Source organism: Eublepharis macularius, chromosome 2, assembly GCF_028583425.1.
Source record: "Eublepharis macularius isolate TG4126 chromosome 2, MPM_Emac_v1.0, whole genome shotgun sequence".
Taxonomy (NCBI): Eukaryota; Metazoa; Chordata; class Lepidosauria; order Squamata; family Eublepharidae; genus Eublepharis; species Eublepharis macularius.
The window spans coordinates 195,365,400-195,389,382 of record NC_072791.1 but is presented as its reverse complement, the minus strand read 5'-3'; the positions used below and the strand labels follow the sequence as shown (position 1 = coordinate 195,389,382).

The 23,983-nt window shown below is 42.3% G+C and overlaps 1 protein-coding gene across 1 annotated transcript in view; it reads left to right on the top strand.

Moving 5' to 3' along the window:
• Window positions 1-23,983, top strand: part of TTC21B (tetratricopeptide repeat domain 21B) — a 49,950-nt gene that overhangs the window by 17,999 nt on the left and 7,968 nt on the right. Inside the window, exons 9-24 of the mRNA XM_054972400.1 lie at window positions 58-250; window positions 499-596; window positions 2,689-2,889; window positions 6,120-6,249; window positions 6,628-6,785; window positions 9,213-9,437; window positions 10,493-10,731; window positions 11,048-11,120; window positions 13,437-13,547; window positions 14,846-14,984; window positions 16,460-16,566; window positions 19,205-19,393; window positions 19,519-19,629; window positions 20,592-20,673; window positions 22,252-22,402; window positions 23,738-23,899. Of these exons, the coding sequence (XP_054828375.1) occupies window positions 58-250; window positions 499-596; window positions 2,689-2,889; window positions 6,120-6,249; window positions 6,628-6,785; window positions 9,213-9,437; window positions 10,493-10,731; window positions 11,048-11,120; window positions 13,437-13,547; window positions 14,846-14,984; window positions 16,460-16,566; window positions 19,205-19,393; window positions 19,519-19,629; window positions 20,592-20,673; window positions 22,252-22,402; window positions 23,738-23,899 (2,369 nt within the window). The remainder of the gene's footprint in view (window positions 1-57; window positions 251-498; window positions 597-2,688; window positions 2,890-6,119; window positions 6,250-6,627; window positions 6,786-9,212; window positions 9,438-10,492; window positions 10,732-11,047; window positions 11,121-13,436; window positions 13,548-14,845; window positions 14,985-16,459; window positions 16,567-19,204; window positions 19,394-19,518; window positions 19,630-20,591; window positions 20,674-22,251; window positions 22,403-23,737; window positions 23,900-23,983) is intronic.

Sequence of the window (23,983 nt, the reverse complement as noted above, 5' to 3'; positions counted from 1 at the left end):
TATTGTGAAATTTGGCTGTAAACATGTTGAGAAGTGCTTTTGTTACTTTATCTACAGTGTGGGCGCAACCAGCGCATCCTTCAGCAAACTCAAACTTTGGTGGAAAGAGCTTTCAGCTTGGCTGCTAACAATGCAGATATTGCTACAGAACTGGGTTACCAGATTATCTTACAAGGGAAATCAAAAGAGGCTGAAAAATGGTACAAAACCGCTATGGCTCTTGATGAGATGAGTGTTCCTGCATTGACCGGTACGGTTAGAAGTATGCATGTGATTTCAGCAAGCATGTATTATTTGATTCCATTTTTCTAAGAATTGCTTACCAAAACAATTTTTTTAAAATCACATTTTATGCATGTTATAATGAGTTTGATTCCCCTCCCCCCACTGTATTTGAGTTTCTGTATTCTGAGAAGCCTGATCAATGAAAAAGGAACATAGAACTCTGAATGTTTCTCCATAAGAATAAAACTGCAATGAGATTACTTTGCATTACAGGGATTATCCGATGCCAGCTAATGGAAGGGAAGTTAGATGATGTGGAACAGCAGTTGGAGTTCCTGAATGAGATCCAGCAATCTATTGGGAAATCAGCAGTAAGAGAATAATCCTTTTCAGAAGTGCTTTGATTTTAATCTAATTAACTATAGGGCTCTAATAATATTTGCTGTGTTACAAAATTTAGTTGGCAGAGGATTCCATCCAGTCCAATCCACTGGTCTCATTTTTATCCTGCCCTTTCTTCAAGGAATTCACAGTGGTGTTCACAGTTCTCCCTCCCGTGTTTTGTCCTTGCAGGAATCCTGTGAAATAGATTAAGCTAAAATAGAGTGACTTGCGCAAGGTCATCTGTGAAGCTTTGTGACTAAGCAGGGATTTGAACTTCGGCCTCTCCAATCCTAATCCAACATGGTAACCACTAAACCACAATAACTGTAATCGTAATTAAGAGGATCTATTTTTCTTTTGCTTTTTGTGGTCAGGTAGTGTTCAAGGAATGCTTGCTTAGGAACCTTTGTTGGCATAGACAGCTTAAATGTATCAAAATGATAGTGAAATAGAATATAACAGAATCCGGTAAACTCTAATGATTTGATATCTAATGATTTGATAAACACACTGAGTATGAAGTATAAAATTTCATAATTGACAATCGAGTGATACTGTTCCAAGGAACAGTTTCGAGGTTTTATTTTAAATTCGAAAACTTGCTTTATTTTTAAATTAATCCACCAAAAGAAAGAGGACCCTCAAAGAAAGGCAACATGAGAGAATACACGTGAATGTATATACTCGTGTATTCTCTCATGTTGGCTTATTTTTAAATTAAGCTACCCTTCCTAGTCAACAAAAAATTAGTAACCAGTTCATTGATATATAGTTCAGACTAAAAGTACTTGTGATAGGTAATGGAAATATCTAAACTCAGATCTTGGAAACCACAAAGTTTAAACGACCCAAATGTTCTGGGACTATGAAACATTAAAGAGTACAAAAAGGTAAAAAGGGGAAATCAAAAGAGAAAAACGTTAGGGAATTTACACATTCTTTGATACAACAGGAAACATATTCCGTCACAGTTGATTCCCTTTCACAGATTCTAACTGACCAAAGACAAAATGTAAACGGTCTTTCTGTAAACCAGCACTTATAATACAATCCTAAGAAGAGCTGCATCCTTCTAAGCCTGCTGATATCAATTAACTTAGAAGGGTGTCTCTGCTTACGATTGCATTGTTAGTACAGGAGCCATTGTGGTGTAGCGGTTCAAGTAATGGATTGGGACCTAGGAGATCCAGCTTTAAAGCCATGAAGCTTGTTGGCTGACCTTGGAGTAGTCACTTTCTCTCAGCCTAACCTACCTCACAGGATTTTTGTAGGGACAAAATAGAGGTAGGGAGAACCATGTACACCACTCTTAGCCCCTTAGAGGAAGGGCAGAATAAAAATGCAGTCTATAGATAGAAAACTGTGCAGGGCTTCACAAATAAACATTCATATCATCATCCTCTTTCCAGTCCTTTTTTTATTTGAGAGACAGTTTGTTAAAACCTGATCTATATAACTTCTGTTTACTGCCAGAGTTCATCCCCAGAACATGTGATGGTCTGCGTACCTCTTCATTTGTCTAGTGAATAAAGAGGCCTTTTTTCAGATCTTCATAAGCAATCTAGCACAACTTTCAAAATAAATTCTATACATCAGCATTTCCCAGCAAGTTTTAAGGCAGCTGAAGCTTCTGAAGCAAATTAAAATGTTACCTTCCTTCCGCCTCCTACGACCACCTCAGGGCAAGGAAGAGATAAATAAAAAGAGACCCTTCTAAAGGCATACACACAGGCAGTCACTTGAACTGATTTATGTGGATGGAGGCAATGAAGACACAGGCGGCAGAGCTTTTTGTGAAACAAAGCTGGGAGTTTCTGACACAAAAGCTCAGCCTTTACAACTGATGAGAATTCAGCCAGTGTTGAATTGAGACTGCCCAGTAGATTTTGAATTATATTTTATTAATTAAAAATACAGTTAAAAAGAGATTTTTATAAGGGCGGAACGCATTCTGAGAAATGTACTCAGTAGGAAAGACATTGGGTCACCACTTGGTTCCTGGGCCAATTTTTAGTTGCAACCAGACAAGCCTGATTTTAAGTGGTGGATGTTTCATGCAGTTATTTCTTTGTTTTATAGGAACTGTCTTATCTGCGGGCAGTTTTGGCTATGAAGAGGCATAAAAGACAAGAAGAAGTTATTAGCTTGTTGAATGATGTACTTGATGCCCATTTTTCGTCTTTACAAGGCTTACCTCTTGGTGTAGAATATTTTGAGAAATTAAATCCTGACTTTTTGCTTGAAATAATTAAGGAGTACCTTAATTTTTGCCCAACACAGGTAAGCAGCTAGGATTCTTCTCCTTCTAGAATAAGAACATTTTATTATGGTTTGATTTTTCAACTCAGTGTGCTCAAAAAAAGTTACATGATGAAGGAAAGATGACTTTAAGAATAATCATTCAAATACCTAGAGCTATGTGCTTCACAGTGGAGTAACTAACCACTGAAGAATTTTATTTACACATAATTCAAGGTGAGCCAATACTCCCCTTGCTTCCTTTGCCACCCTTCTCACGCCCTGAGAAGAAACCCATCATTTCAGAGAGCCCTGTAAATACAGAAAAAGTTTTTACACAGTTTTGGCTGCTTTGACACCAGGGGCAGTTCTCTACTGTGCACCTGTTGCTGCTGTGAACGCAGCAGGAACAGAGCATATACAAACGAGAATTCTCCGTGTTTCCCTCCCTATCCTTTAGTGCCCACAAGTCACTGTCCCCCACACCATCAATGGGCTTTTAAAAAAACTTATTAGATATATTGCTATTGTTGTAACTCAACTAGCACTTAAGAGCTACCAATAAAAATAAGAGCTACCAGTGGTCAAAACTGTAGGCACAAGGGAAGGGAAACTGGTACCAACGTGTGTGTCAGGAGGTTCCAAAATCCACATCTTCTTAGCCGCACAGTGATCAAACCTGTTTTGAGTATGATTTTTCTGGAAAGATGGCAGCAAAGTAGCTGGGGACAGGGGAGAACGCAGTACGCAGTGAGACAAAGGAAAAGCCGAATGGAGTAAATCATAATTATGATACCGAGTGATTCCGCACACGTTGGATAATGCACTTCCAATCCTCTTTATAGATCATTTGGAACGGATTTTTTTGTGTGCGGAACAAAAATCCACCTCAAACTATTGATAATATGCATTGAAAGTGCATTATCCAACATGTGCGGAATCAGCCATAGGCCGTTTCCACATGCTGTTAAAGAGATGGTCTACTTACTGAAGGCTGGTGTTTTTTTTCACAGATTCCAGATGCCTTCAATTTCAAAGCGGAAGCAGGCAGTTTGTCTTGCGTCTAATCAGCGTCTTTTCTGAGACCGGGATTTCCTGCTCTTTCCTGTGCCGGGTCAAGGACGCTGGTCAGACGCAAGACAAACGGCCTGCTTCCGCTTTGAACTCGGAGGCATCTGGAATCTGTGGGAAAAAAACGCCAGCCTTCTGTAAGTAGACCGTCTCTTTAACAGCATGTGGAAACGGCCGTTGTGTGGAAGCTTTTGGGTGGGGGGAATACTAAATTTTGGGTGGCATTTCAGAACTAAAAGTCCATGAAGAAGCAGCTGTGACAGTTAGTGCCTGGTGGTCATTACTTTGGTTATATATCATGACTGTTTGGCTTGGGCTGCGCCATTGATTTTATTTGTGGAGTAGCCTGATGTGATGGGGGAGAAACAGAAGGGAGAGCTGATGGGGAAGACCTCTAATGCAAGACCTCCTGGACTGAATGATGTCTTGTTACCCCCACACTTTGGCATCTTATTTCCTTCTGTTTAAACCCCAGCCACCACAGTAGCCGTAAAGAGGAGGACGCAGACTTTTATTTGCTGGATGATTGTGTGTAGTTTTGTGTACCCTAAATGACTTCTATGGTACTTGATAGTAAGGTGATTAGAAACCCCTTTCCCACAGTTATTTGGACTTGATAAACAACACACAGATAGAACAGAACAACAACCAAAGATTTATTTACAGGAAATAAGTTGAAGAAACAGTTTAAGAACATATAGTCAGACAAATGTACATCCAGCTCACAACCCCACCCCCAGAAGTTGTGTCTTCTCCCCACTGGAGTTTAACTGGTTGAACCTGAGCCTAAGTTAACAAACAGACAAAAGTTGAGGAGAGAAAATAATTCCTTTTCCTCCAGGCAGGGCTCCTCAGCGTTTAAGGTTCTTTTGTAACCTCTTTATCACAGCTAACAGGCTTCTACCCAGTACTAGGCTGATATTTCAGACAACCTGGCTTGGAAACAGTATCGTAACAGATTTTGGATGGGCCGTTCCTGGGGTGCTTGTTTACTTCATTGTACAAGGTTCCTACCCTACCTCAGACCCAAAATCCTAACTAAAAGCCCAGAATAAAAGCCGAACTCAGCTTATGCGGTTATCCAGAGCCACAAAATGCTCCATCTGAGAGAAAGTGTATGATTTCTCCTCTTTAAGCTGAGGTGACTCCCCTCTCCCTTCCAGCCTAGTTCCAGGGGCTCTGATTGGCTGGCCAGTCTCTGGGCTTGCTTGAGGGCAGATTCCTCAGGATTCGTTCCCAGCCCTGGAGACAGGCGGAATTTTGGGGATGATTGCCTCATCAACAGCCTTAATGGTGGTGACCCCACTTGCCACTACGGCTTAGTATCTGATTTGGCTTCATGTTGAATAGCAGATAGTCCTTTAGATGTGACTGTGTAAAGCCAAACTGGATGCTTCCTACTCCTCATTCTGCTATTACCTCATGCAAAAGAGGGGGACAGAGGTGGCATCATATTGTGGCGTGAAGAGGCAGTGGAGAAGAAAGAAAAGGTAAACAGCGTGGGGTGGGGATGTAAAACTCTTCACTCCCTTGTGTTGCCAAAAAAAATGAGCTATCAACCATTTGTCTCAGCCTTCACTGTAATGAATAACAGACAATGTTCTGCACACACAAGTTATGTCTAATATCTTTGCTTGTTAAATGTCCTATTTATTGATGTGGTGAATTTGAGCAGAATTCAGCGTGAAAAATTCAGATATTCAATAATGGAATATTTCTTGATGTTCTGAGTTAGGCCTAACCAGATAGATTGGGAGGTTGGAACTGTGCCATGTACATTTCCAAATGTTTTGCAGGATATTGGTAAAATCCTCATTCTATCCAACTATGTGTATGTGTGTTTTCTTAGTGAAATAGGAAATGGAAGATTTATTTGGATAGAATGGCTTTTGCTTCCAATATCAGCCCTCAGAATGCTTTCAGTGGGCAAAAAGCTGATTTGTGCCACAATCAGGAGGTAGGGGTATGTCTCCATTTGCACAAATACCTCAGGGCTATGCGTGGCTGGAAGCCAACCCTGAATCAAGTATGCGATCCTGAAAGGAGGCTTTCATGATCAAGACAAAAATTTCACTTCTCAGCTCAGACGTATGTTTCATCAAGATTTTGCGGGGCAGGGGGAGCTTCTTGCCTGCGCTATGGCAGTGTAATACATCAAGATACCTTCAAATCAGTTTCTCAGAAAATGTGTTTATCTTTAGCCTGCAAGTCCAGGTCAGCCACCTTCTCCACTTCTCAGACCTTGTGCTTCCGTCCTTGAAACCGTGGTGAAAACTGTTCCAGGTCTCCTCCAAGCTGCCTACTTAGCGGCGAAGGTGAAATACTTGGCAGGTAATGCCTCACTCTGAACGAGTGCAGAGAAGATCATGGTTGCAGCCCCTGATCTGTAAAGCACTGTCAGTGCCATCCTAAGCAGAGTCAATGGGCAGCTCTGCTTAGGAGGCACCCTATGTTAGCCAGGAAACAACATTTAGCCATGACTTGCAAGATCCCTGTCCTATCATAGAGGGTTTCTTTGCTGCTTTAGTTTTCTGCAGCTTTTAAATTTCAGAAAATTCCAGATTTTGATAGCCCATACTTTAATGTGGTTGTGGGGAGAAGAGGTATGTACTGTTATAGTGATGATGATCAGTCGTCTTGCATTCACAGCCTGAGACCGTTTATGAAGATTTGATCTTGCTTCTCTTTCACTTTATTGAACCTGATCAGGGCATTCTGAAGCATCCCAGAGTATCCTGCAGCATTGTCTTGAGCGGAATCCTGCGGATGCAGAGTCGCACCTTCTCATGGCTCAGGTTTACTTGTCGCAAAACAACTTCAAACTCTGCTCTCAGTCTCTGGAACTCTGCCTAAGCTACAATTTTGAAGTAAGCATGATTTGGGGCTGTATCAACAGAAGTATAGTGTCCAGATCATGTGACGTGATGGTATCACTTTGCTCTGCTCTGGTTAGACCTCACGCTGGCTGATTCCGCACACGTTGGATAATGCACTTCCAGTCCTCTTGAGAGATCATTTGGAACTGAGTTTTTCTTGCATGAAACAAAAAAACCACTTCCAAACGATTGCTAAAGTGTATTGAAAGTGCATTATCCAACGTGTGCGGAATCAGCCCTTGAGTATTGTGTTCAGTTTTGGGCACCGGGATTTAAGAAGGATGTGAACAAGCTGGAACATGTCCAGAGGAAGGTAACAAAGATCGTGAGGGGTCTGTAGACCAAGTCCTATGAGGAAAGGCTGAAGGATCTGGGTATGTTTAGCCTGAAAAAGGTGACAGAGAGATAATATGACAGCCCTCTTCAAGTATTTGAAGGGCTGTCACATAGGGGATGGAGCAGAGTTGTTTTCTGTTGCCCCAGAGGGTCATATCAGAAACAATGGGTTACAGTTAAAGCAAAAGTTTTCAGCTAGTATTAGGAAGAACTTCCTGACAGAGCGGTTGCTCCATGGAACAGGCTTCCTCGGGAAGTGGTGGGCTCTCCTTCCTTGGAAGTATTTTAAGAAGAGGCTAGAAGGCCCCCTGACAGCAGTGATGATTCTGTGACTCAATATCCAGAGGAGTTAGCCGTGTTAGTCTGTAGTAGCAAAATCAAAAAGAGTCCAGTAGCACCTTTAAGACTAACCAATTTTATTGTAGCATAAGCTTTCGAGAATCACAGTTCTCTTCGTCAGATGCATGGAGGGCCAAAAGAAACTGGTCAGATATAGAGTAGGAGAGGGGAGGGCAGAGTAGATGCAAACAACTCTCCGCCCTCCTCCTCTATCTGGCCAGTTTCTTTTGGCCCTCCATGCATCTGACGAAGAGAACTGTGATTCTCGAAAGCTTATGCTACAATAAAATTGGTTAGTCTTAAAGGTGCTACTGGACTCTTTTTGATTTTGTGACTCAATATGAATGTGTGCACATTGGGAGAGGGAGGGCATGAAGGGATGAGGTAGTGCTAGGCTCTTGTGGCCCATTCTTACACTCCCAGGGTAATACCGATCACCACTTTGAGGTCAGGAAGAAATTTTCCTCCAAGCCAGATTGGCTGGGTATCCTGGTAGTTTTTTGCCTTCTTCTGGGCATAGAGAAGGGGTCACTGGGGTGGGGTGGGGGGTTGGAGGTGGAGATAGCTGTGAATTTCCTGCATTGTGCAGGGGGTTGGACTAGATGATCCTTGACAACTCTCCTTCTTGGCACTCTGAAGCTCTTCTCTTTTTGTTGTGCACATTGTTTGGTACCAGAACTTGTTACTAAGTACAAGTGTGGATACAGAGCTTTGGTTCCAAAGTACATTTTCCAAGATATCCAAAATTATACTACAATTGTTTGTAATTAAAAAGAAAAAAGGGGGGAAGAGTTCTTAGATATATTGGTGCGTATCCAATCATTTGCAGCACAGGAATTTCCTCCTTCCCCCTTACTGCTATAGCACACTGAGCTCCCCCTTTGTGTCCCTGGGAGGTGTCACTGGCTCCTCAGGAACAGCATAAGAGGTAAATGGGGATCTGTAGTTAAAGGAGGCCCTGTCCTAGATGGTCCAGGATAGTCCAGTCTTGTCAGTTCTCAGAAGCTAACAAGGGTTGGCTCTGGTTAGTACTTGGATGGGAGACCTCCAAGGAAGTCCAGGGTCACTAGGCAATGGCAGGCCACCTCTGCTCATCTCTTGCCTCTTTGAAAACTCTCTCAGGTCGGTGTAAGTCAGTTGTGACTTGATGGCGCTTTCCACCACTGGTAGGAAGGGAGAATTGACAAAAATCATCACCCCCTTTTCTATAAACAGAAATGCTGTTCTGTTGGAGGAACTGTGTGTTGGATACGGGCTGTTGAACCATTACAAGGTGATCTTGGCTCATCAGCTAGAGCACCTAGCACCAGGGCTTTTTTTCTGGGAAAAGAGGTGGTGGAACTCAGTGGGTTGCCCTCAGGAAAAAGTGGTCACATGGCTGGTGGCCCCACCCCCTGATCTCCAGACAGAGGGGAGTTTAGATTGCCCTCCGCGCCGCTCTCCTCTGTCTGGAGATCAGGGCGGGGCCACCAGCCATGTGACCATTTTCAAGAGGTTCCGGAACTCCATTCCCTCGCATTCCCCCTGAAAAAAAGCCCTGCCTAGCACTATTGTGAGTGGTGAACAGATTCCTGAAAGACTGTCATAAAACTTAGCATGAAATCACATTCTTCCTGATTGCCCGGATCGTTATCTTCATAATATGAGGATGATTTTAACACAGCAAGTGCTTTCTGGAAATACTTTTCTTCCCCTCCTCTCTCTTTTGGATGACTGTTTGTTACTATTTTTATTCTTTATTAGGTTAGGGAACATCCTCTGTACCATTTAATAAAAGCTCAAGCCCAGAAAAAGATGGGAGAAATAGGAGAAGCCATCAAAACCTTACAGATGGCGATGAATTTACCTGGAATGAGAAGAGTTGCTGCTTCGTCAAAATCAAATCTGACTAGAGTTGAAATTGATACAAGTGACCGTGTGTCCATCTACCTAGAGCTGGTCGACGCTCACCGCTTGAATGGTGAACAGGTATGACAGTCTGAGCGCTAATATAAAGGTGAAATGTCCCCGTTGGATTTAAAGAGCAGGCTTTTAGATGCAGTTTTGTTTGTGTGTTTTACTATATATTTTTCACCGAGACTCAAGGCAGATTACACAATAGATGAAACATTTCAATCATATCGCATTAAGATATACAATTAGTAAGCAAACAAAAAAAAGTCTTAAGGCATAACGTACCATATTGCAGAATGTGGGTTACAAAGGTAGAAGATAGTGCAGTGACAGCAAAAGAAAATAATTCAATCAGACAGCATAAAATAGATACCTAGTAGTGATGCAATTAGACTATGATTACAGAATTAGGAAATATTTTCAGGTGGGTAAGATCTTCAGGGTAAAACTTTCAAGTCTGTGGTGTCACACACATATGGGAGGCATTGATGGAATAGGGTCTGAGAAGCCTTTTAATGCAGAAGCCTTTCAAGTATCCTCACACTGTCAACCCTTTGATTATATAGCACAAGCAGGTTTAGTAACATACAACAAGCCAGAACAGTTGTCCATAATAAAACAACAAAGTAAGAATTACTGGATTAAAGGATTTGGGAGGTTTTCTGAATGACCTTCTCACTGTTACTGTAGTATAAAAATAAAGCCATTTCTGATTTAAATTATATGGGAAATGTGTTGAATTTTATCCTCTGGCTACATATTGGACAGTCTGCTGCAGTGGCTGCGTGTTCCATGGGACCCTGGATTTCCTTGAAAGCTTATTAGAAGTTCCTCACTGAGAAAATCAACAATGTCAGATAAGCATCCCGAAAAAAACCCCAGCTTGTCTGACAGTGCTAATTTCCCTCAGCAATATGCAGCCACAGAAAAAGTTGGTTGTGTTGTAGGTGTGCTCCGAGTTTACTCAAGGCCGTGATGAACCTGGCCAACCCCAAAATGTATTCTGGGAGCCCTCTAAAAGTGTGTGGAGGGGGTGTCCCCTAAGACAGTGTGAGAATGGTTCACTGCAATTACAGAAACCATTTAGGCACGGAAACCTTTCTGTTTATTGAAATGACTGTGCTTTGCAGCATGAAGCTGTTAAAGTTCTGCAAGATGCTATCACCGAATTTTCCGGCACCCCTGAAGAACTGAGAGTTACAATTGCTAATGCAGACCTCGCTCTCATGCAAGGAGATGTGGAAGAAGCTCTGACGATGCTCCGAAACGTAACAGTGGACCAGCCTTATTTTGTCCAAGCCAAAGGAAAAATGGCAGAAATTTATTTGGAGTTCCGAAAAGACAAGAAGCTGTATGCGAGCTGTTATCGGTAAGAGACTGTGTTACCAAAAGCAAGAATGTACATCAACATCATTTCTTGCTTTCTGTAAAAATGCATCCTAAAAAAAGATGTTTTCCAGTAGAAACCAACACAATATGCTCAAGAAGGCGCTCATTTTGAAATACCTGAAATCTTTGATAACTTTAAAAATGGTTTCAGATCAGTATCTTATGATGGGGAAATAAGAGTGTACTACCTCCTACAAATACTTCTGGCAATAGAAACCTTCCTACACTATTGCACCCCTGCAAAACAAATATTGTTGCTATTAGTTTGAACACAGATTCTTCCTTTTTTTTCCCAGAGACCTGGTGGACAAGCTGCCAAGTTCTCACACCTTTCTTCTTCTCGGTGATGCATACATGAATATCCAGGAGGTAAGCATAGGGCAACCTTAAAAGTCGAGCAGATCTGTTCTGGAAAGTAATGGGCTACAGATGGCTGACATGCTAGCCCTTCTCTTGGAGGGGAAGTGTGCTAAGAGCACAGTTCGTCTTGGTGCCTACAGCAAACCCCTGTGTGTAAAGGAATCATCATAAGTCTTTTCCCAACTCAGCACAGACACACAACTGCCTTGTCTTTCTGGGAACTGAGAGATCTGTATATACCCTCTGTTTCACTGTGCCTTCCCCCTGACTGAGTGAAAGATTCTACCTCTGGTATGGCTAGTTGGGGATGGAAAGGACCCACAACTTTACTGATGTTTGTGGTGGTCTTTTTGCATGTGGCTATCATGAATATGCTGAGATGTGTTGTGTGGGTTCTGCATGTAGGGAAGTTTTTGCATGGAAAAACATACGAGGACTTCAGGGAACCCAGTTGGTGGTGTTTTTAAGACTTTCCCCAAATCTAACCTACCTGATTTAAAGAATATTCTAATTATACATTCTCTGTCACTCCCTCCTTTTTGCTAGAGTCTTGCCCAGAACTGGTTACTATCAGTTATATAGTAAAGAGTCCAGTAGCACCTTTAAGACTAACCAACTTTACTGTAGCATAAGCTTTCAGGAACCACAGCTCTCTTCATCAGATGCATGGACGGTATGAAGAAACTGGCCAGAGATATATAGGATTCTTCATACCTTCCGTGCGTCTGACGAAGAGAACTGTGGTTCTCGAAAGTTTATGCTACAGTAAAGTTGGTTAGTCTTAAAGGTGCTACTGGACTCTTTACTATTTTGCTATTACAGACTAACATGGCTAGCTCCTCTGGATCTATGTCAGTTATATGGTACTCTTTTTCCTGACAGAGTGTCATTTTAACTTGGTGTGAAGTAGGGCATTCCATTCTCCTGCCAAATTTATTTCCGCAGTCTCTCCCTGCCTGAGGGTGGTAACCCATTAGTTATTAGGGGATGCATGCCAAGAAACCCTCAGTAGACTGAGAGCTCTGTAGTCGTCTGCCTCGTTCCTGCATAAATACATAATGGGATCTTGTGCCATTGAAACCAGAGTTACGTTGCCATGTAAATTGTTCAGGGACACATTTACGGCAAGAAAAAGAAGGGGAGGGGGTTCACTTCCACATAAATAGTACACCAAAGGAAAAAGAAGTGAAAAGGCACAATCGTAGAAATACTCGTAATTTACATATATACACAAACTGCAAATACAGAATCCACAGTCGCTACAAAATAGGCGTTCAGAGTCCCAGTAGAAATCAATCTTTCTCCACAATGGGTAAATATACAGTTCCTAGAGGTTCAAGCTGTGGCGTAACGCGTTGTCCGAAGGACAGCGCTCCGAGCAGGTAAGTGGCAAAGTGAGTAGATGGCAACGAGTACGAGCCGGCAATTTCTCTTCGCTCGTTTCAGACCAAAATGTCTTTCTTCAGGCCACAATGTCTGAAATTGACAATACACAATAATGCTACACATATCACGCCAATAGCACAACAATATTGCATAATCACACACCGTTCATTTACTTACATCAAAAGGAGAATTAGTTCAGTTCAATCACCATTCCGCATCAATAGCTCCATAGGTTATCAAGTGAAATCCCGATCCCTCCCCTTCCATTTAACTAGTTAGATGGAACACGCCCAAATCAATTTAAAGTCCCATTGTACTTACTCCCATTTAAAATTTATCAATTAATACATACATTTTTATAATTAATTTTCTGAAGTTACAATGTCACTTTACGGGAAGAACAACAATTGGGAAGCAAGGTAAGGAAAAGGGGGGGAAGGGGGAAGGGGGACGAGACGCAGAGATATTGATTTCTCGTCCTTTCTATGAATTGTGACCTTACTCGGTCCCCCCCCCCCCTTTAAACAATTTTCTGAATAACTCCTTCTCGCTCCTCTCTGCGTCTCGTCCCCCTTCCCCCCCCCTTTTTCTTTACCTTGCTTCCCAATTGTTGTATTAATTGATAAATTTTGGATAACGCGTTACGCCACAGCTTGAACCTCTAGGAACTGTATATTTACCCATTGTGGTGAAAGATTGATTTCTACTGGGACTCTGAACGCCTATTTTGTAGCGACTGTGGATTGTGTATTTGCAGTTTGTGTATATATGTAAATTACAGGGACACATTTAGCCTTTGTGTCTGTGAAATGTATCTGCTTAGTTTGGTCACATCGATATGAAATACATATTTAATGGCCATTATTTTCAGGGCCGGTGTTTTCAGGGCTGTTGACATAATTTTTATGAGTTTCTTAACTATATCTGTTCTTGTTCTAGCCCGAAGCAGCTATAGAGGTTTATGAACAGGCTTTGAAGAAGAACCCTAGGGACGGAGCATTGGCTACTAAAATAGGGAAAGCTCTAGTCAATACTCATAACTATTCCAAGGTACGATATAAAGAGCTTATAGGAATGAAATGTATGTCCTGCATTGCATATTAATACAAACTTGTTTTCAGTTGTAGAAACAGACAGTAACACCCATTGTTTCGAATGCTGACATGCCTTTCCTGGTATGTCCTTCACTATGTAAAGTATACCAAGCTAGATCCCACAGCCCACAAACATAAGAGTAGCTGAGTAGCTGTTCTTTCTCTAGCAGCCTCCTGAGAACTCCCAAAAGCTCATGCTCAGAATCATAGGAGCAAATAAGATAAAGTATCAGGTGACGCTACTCAGTCTTCCACCAGCAGAGAGCCTCTTGTGTTAGCAGAATGTCATCTGATTTCTATCCCCACACCTGGTTTGTAGTAGCCCCTTCCTTCCTGTCAAGCTCCGATTCGTGGCAGGCTGCACTCCTGGACACGTGCAGTTCTCCAGGCCATGACCTGGTTCCCCTTGCTCTTCAGGAGAGTCCTGCACTTTGGCCAAGGGTATGGCGCACCAACTCCAGGGATACTCCAAGCTGACCAGCCCCCATCCTAAGTGTTCATGCACAGCCATACCTTCCCTACAGGGGCTCCACTGTTCCTGTGCTATGCTGGTGTGGACCTCCACCGTGAAAGCCTCCAGTTCTCCAGCCCATAGGTGATCCTTGCTGGGCAATGAGCTCATCTCATCACAGTGGAGCCTCCTTAACTCCAAGCATCAGCTTTTTGAAGGTCTTAAGAGCCTGTAAGGTAAATGTAAGGTAAGGGGTAAGAGCCCCGTGGTGCAGAGTGGTAAGCGGCAGTACTGCAGCTCAAGCTCTGTTCACGACTTGAGTTTGATCCTGGCGGAAGCCGGGTTCAGATAGCCAGCTCAAGGCTGACTCAGCCTTCCATCCTTCCGAGGTCAGTAAAATGAGTACCCAGTTTCCTGGGGGTAAAGTGTAGATGACTGGGGAAGGCAATGGCAAACCACCCCGCAAAAAGTCTGCCAAGAAAATGTCGGGACTACCTTTACCTTTTTTAAGAGCCTGTACAGGAAGGGGAAGTAGGAAAGATCCACAATGGCTCATACGATCTAAGCCATGTAATTTTTTTATTGAGCTCACTTGACTCTTATTAGAACAAAAAAATGTAATGAAGGGAATAATTGTAATTCTTTGGCTAATGCTTTTGAACTGCAGAAGTTTGTAGGAAATATCTATTGAGTTTTCCATTTTGAGGATCTGAAGTTCTTCTAATTTCTAAGATTTGCTTTGGAAATGTCAAATATAATCTTTTCAATACTGAATTGTGTGCGTCTCTTTTTTTTAAACAAAGGCAATCAATTATTATGAAGCTGCTATAAAAACTGGTCAACAAACTTTCCTCTGCTATGACCTGGCTGAGCTGTTGCTGAAGTTGAAGCAGTTTGACAAAGCAGAAAAAGTACTTCGGCAAGTTTTAGAACATGAGCCTGGTATGAATACAGCCTTCTTACTTCAAATAGAATTCACATTGATGTATGTAAAACTGCCGACTAACTCTTGCCTGGAAAATGAGAATTTTTAATTGGTGTGTGCATATTCAGTTTTCTTCAGGAATACGTGCTCTGATCCTTATATTTATAAGTCAGGGAGTTTATTGGTTTGCTTTTGATGTTGTGGGAATAGCACTCCATTTAAAGTATTCATTATCATTTATATTCTCTCACTTCCACATCGCTGGTGACAGTGGCCAAAATGGAGCAGTAAAGAATCCTATATTCTCCTCCCTAAGTTAGGAAAAAGCGATGTAAGATGCTCAGCTGGGCTTCCCCTTCTCTCACATCTTCGGCATCAAAATTCTCCTTGGAGTAAATTACTTTTGAAGGCACTCAGCAAATGTGGAGAGAGAGAGAGAGAGAGTGAGACTGTTCTAATATGCGTCTGACAAAGAGAACTATGGTTCTCGAAAGCTTATGCTACAGAAAAGTTGGTTAGTCTTAAAGGTGCTACTGGACTCTTTACTATTTTGCTACTACAAACTAACACGGCTAACTCCTCTGGATCTGTGTTCTAATAAGTTCAGGCCAACAACTCTGGATGCCATGTCTATAGCAAGTCATCTTACATTGCACCAAAGCATTCCCTTTCCTATGTTCCACCTCAGGAGAAGCATCTTGTAGAAATTCAGCTGATATTAAGCCTAAGAATGCATGGGGTTAAAGGAGAATAGGGATTAGGGAAGAGATACACAAGGATGCATAAAAATAGGCTGGGTTTGACCACCTTCTTCAGGACTGGGTCATTTTAGTCACCTTAAAAGCCACTGAAGTGAATTGACTAAAAATATATGTAAACGGTTCCGTTTTTATTCTTTGAGTGTGTAGTGTCTCTTCATGGGCTATGTTTGCATCCTGTCCAATGCAATCCTATGCAGTTACTCTATTCTAACCAATTGAAGTCCTTAGGCTCTATCTGGAGTAATTTTGCCTTGGGTTTATTGTCATAGTTTTCTGTCCCAAAACTGCCTTTTGAAGGATGGGGAAACTACAGACAGTGGTTGTGGGTTTTCCGGGCTGTATTGCCAAGACCACGGCAATACAGCCCGGAAAACCCACAACAACCATCGTTCTCCGGCCGTGAAAGCCTTCGACAATACAGACAGTGGGTTGATCATTCCGTTCTTGGTCATCCTTTGGTTTTGTGCTTTCTGGCTCTAAATGATCCCTTAACAAGCTGTGGGCAAAAACAAGAAAGCAGAATTTTCTCAGGGGACACATCTGTAACACCACCTTAGATTAGATTAGATCTTTCGGCTGGACTTTCAGCAACTAGCCATGCCTCTTTCCTAACAGTTGTGTTACAATCAGTAGTATCTTTGTTCCTTTTGCACTCAATCCAAGATACTAAATAATTGTCTGATATTATCACATTTGTTACTTTGCATCGTGTCTTTCTTCCATTTCTGCAGTGAATGATTTGTCTTCTCTGATGGAAGATGCCCGCTTCCAGGTTCTCCTTGCCAAGATTTATAGCAAAATGGATAGGACGGAGGATGCTGTTGTTTCATTGCAACAGGTAAAGGGATAGGAAATGCTAGCACATAAAGGTTTTATAGATGAAAACAACCTAAAAGATTATATAAGAGGTTGGATCCAAAAGTCATTTTCCACTGACGGGAAGCACTTCTACCAGCAGGAAAGGACTATCCTGCCCTCATCCCACTGCAGCCCACTGAGCCTTCCAAAATGGTTCTCCTGGGAGACTGATGTCTTCAGGAAGATTGTGAGGGTTTGCAGTGGATGGGGGGAAATGGCCTTTCTGCTGGTGGAAAACAACCTTTGGATCAAAATTAGGTGGGTCTGAAGTTCACCTTCTGCAGAACAGTGGATCAGAAATGAAATTTTTGTATCGTGTCCCCTTGGCATGTGCAGTGAGCTACTTTCTCTCCATTTTTTCCTCTATATGTTTTTCTGAGTAGTGGTAATAGATAATTCCTGTCTTCTTCCACTCTTAACCACTGACATTATGTTTCTCCATTCCAGTCACTGACCTTCAAATGTCCAGGTAGCTAAAGTATGCCAGCAAAAGACAGAGTAGATGACTCTCCATTTCATATCACCTGTCATGTCCAGATAGCGGGGTTGTTTTCTTCACTGGTCTGAGGCCTCTCCGGTATTGTAGAGAAATCAGGTGATCGTCTCTCCGAGCCTGTTTTAATTTTTCCAAAAGGATGTCTTCCCAACATCCCCTTGTTTTTACAACCAAGGCACAACACATACAAAGTTTTTCAACACTTTCATAGAATGTAGTGATCAGTTTGGATTGAGATCCCAGAGCCCAGTTTTTATTCATTAATTGTGCTTACACTTGGGTATATTTGGTAGATGAATGAAGAATTTTTTTAAAAAATCTTGTAAACTAGCATATTTTTGAAGATCAGAACCAGCAATGGCACTGCATCTTATGCAGAACAAAAATTCCATTCCACGTTTCCTATTTTAGGATTTTTAATAGCAAGAGACTAAGCCATTAATTTCACAGTTAGGGAAGAGAAGAATTAAGAGGGGGTCTAATCCATAATGAGAGGCATGAACATTTTTTAAAATGTATATTATTGTTTCATATAGATTACAGAAATAATTGAACAGTTAAACAGAAATATGAGCTATAGGCTATTAAGCGCTAGACCAAAAAGTGGAGAGAGACTCAGATGATAAATAAATGATTGTATCACCAAAATCAATTAATTAAGCTCAAATATATCAAACAGTATTTCACTTCCCAATCATAGCAACTCATAAAAGGCAGAGTTCCATCATAAATTTAATTGTTCCAAAACATAATAAATAATAACTAACATTCAACAATTTGTCTGGTATAAATCATCAAGAGCATATCAATCTCTGATAATATGTTAAACTTGTCATTAAGGCAGTATTCCAAACACAGTTAAACCATTCATTCTTAAATGGAGGTTTTTCTTCTTCCAGTTAACAAGAACTACCATTTTTTGCTGCAGGTAGCAAACTTCAAACTTATCTCAAATCAAAAGATACATCTCCTTTAAGTAAACCCAGTAATATAATCATAGGGGAGGAACATTGCAGGTTAATATTTGAGTAGTAAACTGAATTACGTATTTCTAAAAGGATGTAATTCTGGAACTTGTGTGTGTGTGGTGTGTGTGTGTGGTGTGTGTGTGTGTGTGTGTGTGAGAGAGAGAGAGAGAGAGAGGTTGTCTTACAGTTTTATTAACACAGATACAGCATGAATACCATGTCTCTTAAACTTTCCTGTGAAACTGGGAAAAGGCTAAAGGAACCCTTGTCCTTGTTGATAGATCCCCCCCCCCTCCCATTAGTTCCGTGGGTTCTTGTTGTGCTGTTATAAAGTAGAAGCTCTTCTTCTCTTTGTAAGTGGCCTAAAAAAGTTTTGTTGGTCAAACTCTACTTCCATAGACCCTAAAAGTCTCTGAAAGCTACCACCATTCATTACCTGATGCTGGTTTTGTTTTACCTTGCAAAAATGTGTTTGTCTTGTTGCCTGGACAACTGTTTACTAGTTGACACCAGGTTCCTCCCATGCTAAAATGATACTTCAAGGCCATTCAAAGTATATAAAAACAGTCATGCAACAAAGACCATTTTCCAAGTTAGATATTTTAAGCTACCGGGGATACAATGCAATACTGAGCCTTGGGGTTTTGTTGAAGCACATATTAAGCAGCAACCTCGCCAAAGCGGAGTTGATCTGGGTCTGATCAGTCTTTGGATGGGAGACCTCCTGGGAACCTCGTGGATTGGATCCAGCCAGTTCTTTTGCTCGGTCATGCCTCAGTTTTCTCCTTATTACAGCCCCTCTCCCACATGTCCCACCCCCAAAAGCAGGTCCCATGATTAGCTTTTCCAGCAATCTAAGGGGGACTCTCTCCTCCCTTTTTCGCCCCCCCAGAAAGCTGGCTGGATTCAACCATATGAAAGCTATCTTAAGTTCCATGAAGAAAGATGGGTGGGGCATGTACGTGCCATAAATAAATTAAATGGCCCTCTCATTTTGATTTCAAAATCCTCCCCCACCCCGCAAAGCAAAACCCCTTGCATATTTCAAAACAAGTTTATATGCAGCCCTGACTTCATAGTAGAAATTCCTCCTTAAAATCCCGTCACAGTTTTATTTCCTCCTTTTAAAGCCATTTTCTTTGCCTTTTCATCAGGCTCGGGAATTGCAGGCCAGAGTCCTCAAACGGATTCAGATCGAGCAGCTGGATGCGGTTCCAGCGCAGAAGCAGCTAGCAGCTGAAATTTGTGCAGAGATAGCAAAGCATTCAGCAGTCCAGCGGAACTATGAAAAAGCAATTAAGTTTTACAAAGAAGCTCTTGTTCACTGTGAAACGGACAGCAAGGTCAGCCGAGGACCAGAGTTAACCATTTTTCACTCAGTCCTTAGTTAAAAACACCTGGTTGTGGGGGCACTTATTAAATAAATCTGATAAAGAATTTAAAAGGCTTAATTTGGTTCTGTCCTCAGGTGATGCTAGAGCTTGCACGTTTGTACCTCGCGCATGATGATGTGGAAGCGTGCCAACGTCAGTGTACTCTATTGCTGAAGAATGAGCAAGATAATGTGGCCGCTTCTATGGTTAGTTGTGCTGTCTTATTAGATGAAGATTTAATTGAACAATTCTGGATCGTTTTTTAAAAATAGTAACCCCTGCAAAATGTTTTCTGTGTAAAGGATATTGAATGGTTTTGTTAACCATTTCCCGCAGGGAATTGGGATTTCCAGTTAACTAAATATGCTAATTAAAAAGCTTTTACCTGGAAGCAAAACAGCAGAAGTGTCAAGTGGGTGGCAGCCGTGTCTGGGACCCGGACACTGCTGCACTGTGACCAGCACGTCCTGTGAGTGACTTGGGAGTTTTAGGAGTTTGAGCCGTAGAAACAGTGCAACTTCATGCCTTAATTGATCCATCCTCCAAAAACAAAGGGGTATGGAGAGAGCTGTGTTTACGTAGTGCGGGGACTTTGCAATTGATGGCCGTTCCAGTTCTGCAGAGGAGATTTCAGCAGGCAGGAGGTGGGATGGAGATGGAAATGAGGATTTTGTTGGGTTTTTTAAGAAGCTAACCTCTGATTCTGTTTCTAGCTCCCTCCCCCATGGAGCTGGAGTTGGCGGGTAGGGGGACAGTTTGGCAAGCAGTGGTTTGGATCCTCCTGTAATTTCTTTTGACACAAATGTTTTCCATAAGGGCATCATGACTTCCTCATCCCCCATCCCCACCCTGCTGCAGCCCCATGGGCCACCTGAAATGCTGCTGCTGGAGGACAGGTGATTCTCTCAGGAACACTGTGGAGAGGAAATTAGAGGACTGCAAAGGGGTCTGCAAGGAAATTAGAGGTCTGCCCCCTTTTCCTTATCAAGTGGATCCAAGCCAGTTAGTGGTATGGCTCCTGGGTGTCCGTTGTGTGGAGAGTTTGGCCTTCTCATCTTGTTTGCATTTGAAGCATCTGCCATACAATTTCATTTAGAAGGGCTTATAAAATCTCTTTGAGAGCAGGTCTGGTGTAATTCTTTTTTACTTGTGTGCTTTGTTGTTGTAGATGATGGCTGACCTTATGTTCAGGAAACAGGACTATGAACAAGCAGTCTTTCACTTCCAGCAGCTTTTGGATCGCAACCCCGGTGGGCATGGAGCTTTTTGTGGTTACTTTAAAAAATAGTCTAACGTGAAAAACAAGGCACTCTAATAGGCATAAATACCTTACAGAATTTCTGATAACCAATTTTGAAAAATGATTTTCATGTTTTCAGGAAATATCACAGAAAAGCAGAATAGAGGAGTATAATATATTCCTTAGCTATGGACAAGAAGCACCTGCTTGTCCATACAGGCTTTGTTAGCTGCCTTACTGCTGTTCATCAAATTTTTCCTGCCTACATTATCCCTCCCTTTCTTCCCAAAAACATCTGTATCTGTCAAAGAGGACAGATTCCCGGTAGGGTTCCCATTACCCTGGTGGGGGGGCAGGGCTCCCCCACTCCCAGCCTCCACACCTCACCACCTCTCACCTGGCCAGCAGGAGTGGGGGAAGGCACAAGAACAGACCCCGGACCCCCCCCCCAGGCACATTCCTACATGTTCTGGAGTGCTTCCATGTTATGCCGCAAATTATGTCAGTCCTGGCGCGACAGGGAAGTGTGGGGTCACTCCAGGGGCTGATTTGGTAAAAATCTGCCTCCAGTGTTAGATTGGGTAATGGGTACCAGTTTTTACCAAATCGCCCCTGGCTCAACCCGTACTCCCTTTGTGCCCCCCCCGGCCCCCACTTTCAGCCCCAAGGGACCTGGGAACCCTAATTCCCAGGTGGAATGTGATCCAGAGCAAGACTATTCTGCTTTGAGCAGGATTAAAGTATAAGCGCAATAAAGGGCACAATGGCATCTTAAAAGATAACCAGTGCATTGTGACCTGGGGAAAGCATATGACTAGTACTTCAGGGTGCATGCCAGACAAAGTTACATACAGTAATTAGGAGGAAATTCCTGCTTAGGCCAAAGAGTGGTTGCGATGGGTGTAGCCAGAATATTATACCCTTTCCTTTGAAAGCAGAAATACTACTTTGCGATTAGCCTTGTTTGTACTTTGCCATGATTCATCGCCAAGCTAGGTGAGACGTTATAACATGCTTTTGATTGCTAAGTAGCAGCATGGAGCAGGAAAGCGCTTGGGTTAGGTTTGAGGGGTGCATCCTCTTCCCCTTACTACCACCATCCCATGGTTTTCATGATCTGAAATGGCACCTTGGAGCTGTGAATTGCTGAGGGATGTAGCAGCTTGGGGGAGGGGGTCATTTGTTGTCAGGCAAACCGCACAGAGGGCAGAACTTGACACTCCCCCTCCTCAGCTCGATCCACAGCCTCAATCCAAAGCAGAGTAGCCTCCATTGCTGTTACTTAGCAACAAAAAAAAAACCCTTACTGGAAGTCTGATCACAAATTTTCCCAGCATGGCTTCTAGTGAGATTCTCAAATGTGGATCTCCAGGACTGAACTGTTGTATTGGAATGCATGTAATGACATAAATATGTCAAAAACAATAGAATGAACATGTTCAGGAGTTGATAAAAAATTAGGCAAAGCACATCTGGGTACTATTGAGTGTAGACGGATAACTGTGTTAGCAGTGTGAAAATGTTACAATTCTTGCACATGTTTTTTTTAAAAAAATACTCTTTTTTAACACTGAATATTTATGTTCAGATAATTATTCGACACTGTCACGGTTAATTGACCTTTTAAGAAGAGCTGGAAAGCTAGAAGAAGTTCCAAGATTCCTTACAATGGCTGAGAAACATTCCCCTAGAACAAAACTTGATCCGGGTTTTCAGTATTGCAAAGGACTGTATCTTTGGTAAGTGCAGGCGGGAAAATGTCTGCTATAATACTTAAAACAAAACGGGGTTGGGGAATTGCCAGTCATGCCAGTATGCGAATGGGACAGGACTGTGGCTTATAGCATTTTCCTTGAATCCTGCCTGCTCTCTCCCCTTCCTCTAAGGATTCACAGTGTGAGAGTAAATGGCAGATAAATTGATACGGTATTGAAATGGTACTTGTGAAGAGTGGGTTTTTGATGCGCCAAGAGTGGTTTTTGGTCATGTTACTTGCACAACCATTTGCGGTGCTGCTTACAGTGTCCAAGTGCTGGTTTGCTATTAGGCCACTATCATAGTTTGAGAATGATGTAGGACCACTGCAGCATAAAACTAACGATGGGGCGATATTATGGTATGACCAGATGCTGATACCTGAACTCAAGTGCTCACATGTGCGGTATAGCTTTACCTCTGTAAAGTGGTAAAGTTAGTGGTTAGTGGTAGTGATGTGGTTGTGATGGGGTGGTAGAAGTGCCGTCAAGTCATAGCTGACTTATGGCAACCCCTGGTGGGGTTTCCATGGCAAGAGACTAAGAGAGGTAGTTTATCATTGCCTGCCTCTGCAATTCTGGTCTTCATTGGAAGTCTCCCATCCAATTACTAACCAAGGCCAACTCTGCTTAGCTTCTGAGATCCGGTGAGATCAGGCTCACTCGGGCTATCCAGGGCAGGGCAGGTGGCTGTGATAAAACAGACAAGTTGCTATAAACCCATGAAAGGCTGGTGGGTTGTCAGTCTGGACATGAACTCATCCCTATTTGAAAGGCAGGTTGGCATTTGTAATTCAGTTGCTCACGGTGATACCAAAGGTGAAGAAATTTATAACTGGAAGCAACAGGCTTGACACTGGGTATAGAGGACTCACTCTTGGGTCCCTTTTCATATGTGCTCTGCCCTCTTCCCTCCCAAGTCTTCATTTAGTTACTATTCTACCAGCCTTCCTGTCTCTCCCTAGTACCCTTGTGTTCCCGGTAATGGCACTCAGCTTCTCCAAACTCCAGGTCCTATGTGAGGTTGTTTCCCCAATCACACCGACATTTCATTCCTCACCCTGTGTTCTGCACCTAACCGTTTCCTGTTTGTATTTATGATGTATGCAACATCACAAATTGATCATCCAGTGGAAAAAGAACCTGCAAGTGACAGCCATGTATCAGTGTGCTTTTTTAAAAAAATTAAAATGCCTGCAGGGGGTTTTGAGTAGCTGGCAGAAATGAAGATACCTTGACGAGTTGAAAATGACATATTTCTTCTTTTTGCTTATATTCAATTCATGAAATTTACTATGTAAGTCCAATTGCCTGTCTCAGGTACACGGGTGAGCCAAATGATGCCCTTCGACATTTTAACAAAGCACGGAAGGACAGCGATTGGGGGCAGAATGCCATTTATAACATGATTGAAATCTGCTTGAACCCGGACAATGAAACAGTAGGAGGTGAAGTGTTTGAAAACCTGGATGGTGATGCGGAGTGAGTGATGATAACTTTTCATTCATTCATTCATTCATTCATTCATGTCATTGCCTTGTTTTGGCTGGATCAAAAGCAGTACCT